Genomic DNA, 3,535 nt, shown 5'->3' with positions numbered 1-3,535 from the left:
GACACACAGGTATTTTCGGGCCCGAAAAAATTACACGCAGCGGCATCGGCCGAGAAATTAAGGAAAAGAGTTCTCCTATGAAGGATTGGGGTTTTTCACAGACTTAGGGTTTTAATCTCTCTCTTTCTCTCTCTCTCTCTCTCTCTCTCTCTCTCTCTCTCTCTCTCTTCATAATCTATCTATCTATCTATATATGTATATATATCTGTCTGATTTCTCGTCTTGTCTCACTCTGTACAGTTTCTTGCTCTGTTTTTAGGGTATGGAGCAGAGTGTGCAGTAGAGGCGCAATGCGTCCCTCCTTGGCGTGGCGTCTCCTAGCATCGATTGACGCAGGCAAATCCATTAGTACAAAGCCGTTGCACTGCCCTGACGGCCCGACCTTCACCCTTGTAAGTAGGCCCCTCTGTTCTCACACTTCTTCTTGTTCTGATGGTGATGATGGTGATGTGGGTAAGGTCAATCATAACGGTGCATTGATCACACCTCATTCTCGAATCCGAGGCGATTCCGTATCTCTCTTCTTCGAACGATCCGAGGCCACTCGGAACCTCATAAACCTGCTCAATGCAAAGAAGCTATGGAATGCAACCGTTTTATCCAGAGAGTTAAATGCTTATTCTACCACCAACAATCACATTAGGCTCACGTCATTCCTGGCTGCCGAAGTGATAAGGATCTGTCGAGATGTTGATCCTGCTTTGCATTTCTTCAGATGGTGGAAACATCTAGAAGAAAGTAAAAAGGAAGCAGATAGCTGGGTTTATGTGTCCATGATGAATCGACTTGGGAAATCAGGACGGCTCGAAGACATGGAAGCAATGGCCATTGAGTGTGAAACTGAAGGCCTGGCCACGGTAGAGACGTTCACAGTGCAGCTTACTGCATATAGAAATAAGAGATGCTTCGACGGAGTGATAAGGACATGGAAACGCATGGAAAAGCTGGGTATCAAACCCAACATTGTGTCTTACACAGCCTTATTAGATGTTTTCTCAATACATAAAATGTACGATGTGGCTGGTGACCTTTACTTGCACTTTTTGCGGGAAGGATTCTTTCCTAATGTGAAAACATCAACTGTCCTTATTTATCATCTTGCTGATAATGGAAAGCTCACCGCAGCCTCGGATGTGTTTTCGGAGCTTTCAAAGGTGAAAGTGAAGCCGAATGCATTGACATTCTCAGCGTTGATGAGAGGTTATGCCAAATTTGGTCACATGGATGAGGTTATTGAGCTTGTGAGGAAATTCAAGGAAGTCGGGAACCGTCCACATAGGCATGTTTTCCCAGGTTTTTTCCGGTTCTTGCTGGGCGATGAGAAGACGAGAAGGGTTGATGAAGCTGAGAGAGTGATGCGTGAATTGTGGCCGGATTCATCTCATGAAGATAGGAAAACCCTGATTGTGCAATATGAGCTTGAAACTAGAACAAATTCAGATACAGTTACAATGGGTAGTTACACTTGTGATTCGATTAGTCCCTCCAAATTAGTTATAGAGAATAGTTATACTGATGATGAAGATGCAGACGATGATTGTGCAGCATCGAATAATGCTTCTTTCTGGAACTACATAGGTTTAGTTAGATGCATGACACCATGGACACCCACAACTGCCATGGCTCTTAGCCATGCTAACGTGAAATGGGATGGTCATCTCGTTTCCGAGCTCATGAAACGAATCAGTCGCCCTGATGTTGGTTGGAAGTTCTTTTCTTGGGTCGAAGGGAAGAATGGGTTTAGTCACGATGAATTCACTTACAGTAGAATGATTCAATTGCTTTTGACTGACTCTGATTTCGAACGCACCAAAAAGCTATTGGTTGAAGCCCAGAGCAAGAAGCTCGACCTTTCCTTGCACACGTATAATCATGTTCTCAAGTTTTGTGGCTTGAAATGTGAGGCAAACATAGCACTGGAGGTGTTTGATTTGCTGAAAGCCGCAGGGCTGGAACCCGATCGGGTAAGCTACCAGAACCTGATTCATGCGCTTCATAAATGTGGGCGGTACTGGCGAGTGGCAACAGTTTGTGCCGAAATGGAAAGGGCTGGGTTTGGCCTTGACTCAATTGTATATTCTTTTGTGGTTTGCGGATTTGCAAGAGCTGGCAAAATGAAGTATGCGAGGGCATTCTACAACCGGATGCGTAACCACGGATTCGAACCCTCAGAGCATTTCTACAAGGCATTCATCGTGGGTTTCTATCGAGCTGGGAAGCTTGATAAAGCAGAGGCAATGTTCATGGAAATGAAGAGGAATGGGATATCTCCATCGTTGCAACTCTGTGATTTGATGGTGGAAGTGTTTAGAAAGAACCGGAATGAGAAAGCACTTGAAGAAGTTCAATGTGAGAGAAAATCGATGACATCAATGAAATCAGCAGAAAAAAGGAAGATGCTTGATATGTATTTGAAATTTCACCAACACTTTGTAGGAAGCCTGGCAAGGGATGATGACAACGATGATGATGATGATGTGATGAATGCTGAAAGTTATGGTTAAAAATGTGTATCATGAGGATGAATCAAACAAGACAAAGATTGCTCATTTTCTGTCTGTGTAGTAGAAGTGACAATGCACTCATGTATATGATGAATGATCATCCAAAGAAACGAGATTAAAATGAGTACGAGAACAATCGACTTAATAAGTTAAAAGGTAGAATTGCCCACTTACCGTTACATTGATCTTGTTATTTTCTTAATGTTATAGGTGCTTATCCTTCAAATTTTGGATTATTAATCTGTGTGTTCTACAGTTGATATGTACAAACATAACGTTGATGCCCAAGTTCTTATGATGTTTTTGATTTTGTGAAAGATACCTGATTATGATGAGATTTGATATTATGATAAACCCAAAGCTCAAGGAAGCAATAGATCCAATGTTTCAAGGTACGTGGATGATGGTTCAGTAACAGTTTCTTTATGAAAATGCCTTTTTTAGCATTGCTGTTTGAAAAGCAATACTGTCATCTCCACTAAAAATGACATTACAACTTCTTGTTTTGAGGATTGTACTCCTCTGGTTCTAAGCTATTGGTAATGCCATGTTAAGTCGATTTATTGGCATATTTGTGGTCATGGATAGCTTGTTTCACATTTGGGTCACTACATATTCAAGTATAAGGCCACCTTAATATCAAGGCAACAGGAAAACTCAATAACCCTAGTTCCCGGAAGAGTTTATTTATTTTGCTTAGATCTTCAAGATATCGTTGAGCCCGAAATCCATGATGGCCACTTCCATGAAAGCTCATGGTAAAGCATTTTCTCCAAGGGACCTAAAAGAAAGACTCACTCAAGAGACAGATGGTTTGCACCAAAGAAAATTGATGGGACAATTACGGAATTTTAAATGCCAAATGAATCAGAGGTATGTCTATAACATGAGCTCTTAATTCCCATCATTGTAAGGATTGCTCACTTGAAGGTAGAGATGTCGATATGGAGTGTCTTATTGATTAGCCTAGTGGTGGTATGAAACATTGTACCATGAAGTCTAAGGTTTGATAACACAAAATGGCTCAACAG

General features: G+C 41.6%; 1 protein-coding gene across 1 annotated transcript; it reads left to right on the top strand.

Moving 5' to 3' along the window:
• The first annotated feature begins 205 nt into the window (after positions 1-205).
• LOC147854069 (uncharacterized) lies at positions 206-3,010 on the top strand. The gene has a single exon (XM_087332394.1). It carries the CDS (start codon positions 291-293, stop codon positions 2,502-2,504), a length of 2,214 nt encoding a protein of 737 aa, XP_087188520.1. The 5' UTR covers positions 206-290; the 3' UTR covers positions 2,505-3,010.
• Positions 3,011-3,535: the final 525 nt, after the last annotated feature.

Source organism: Azolla caroliniana, unplaced genomic scaffold (genome assembly GCF_043228905.1).
Source record: "Azolla caroliniana isolate FFs.n. ecotype wild unplaced genomic scaffold, voAzoCaro1.0.p SCAF_16, whole genome shotgun sequence".
NCBI lineage: Eukaryota > Viridiplantae > Streptophyta > Polypodiopsida > Salviniales > Salviniaceae > Azolla > Azolla caroliniana.
This window is presented reverse-complemented; position numbering and strand designations above follow the sequence as displayed.

Bases quoted from the DNA above. Each gene is read 5' to 3' on its own strand.
- LOC147854069 (XM_087332394.1), top strand. From the start codon at position 291: ATGCGTCCCTCCTTGGCGTGGCGTCTCCTAGCATCGATTGACGCAGGC.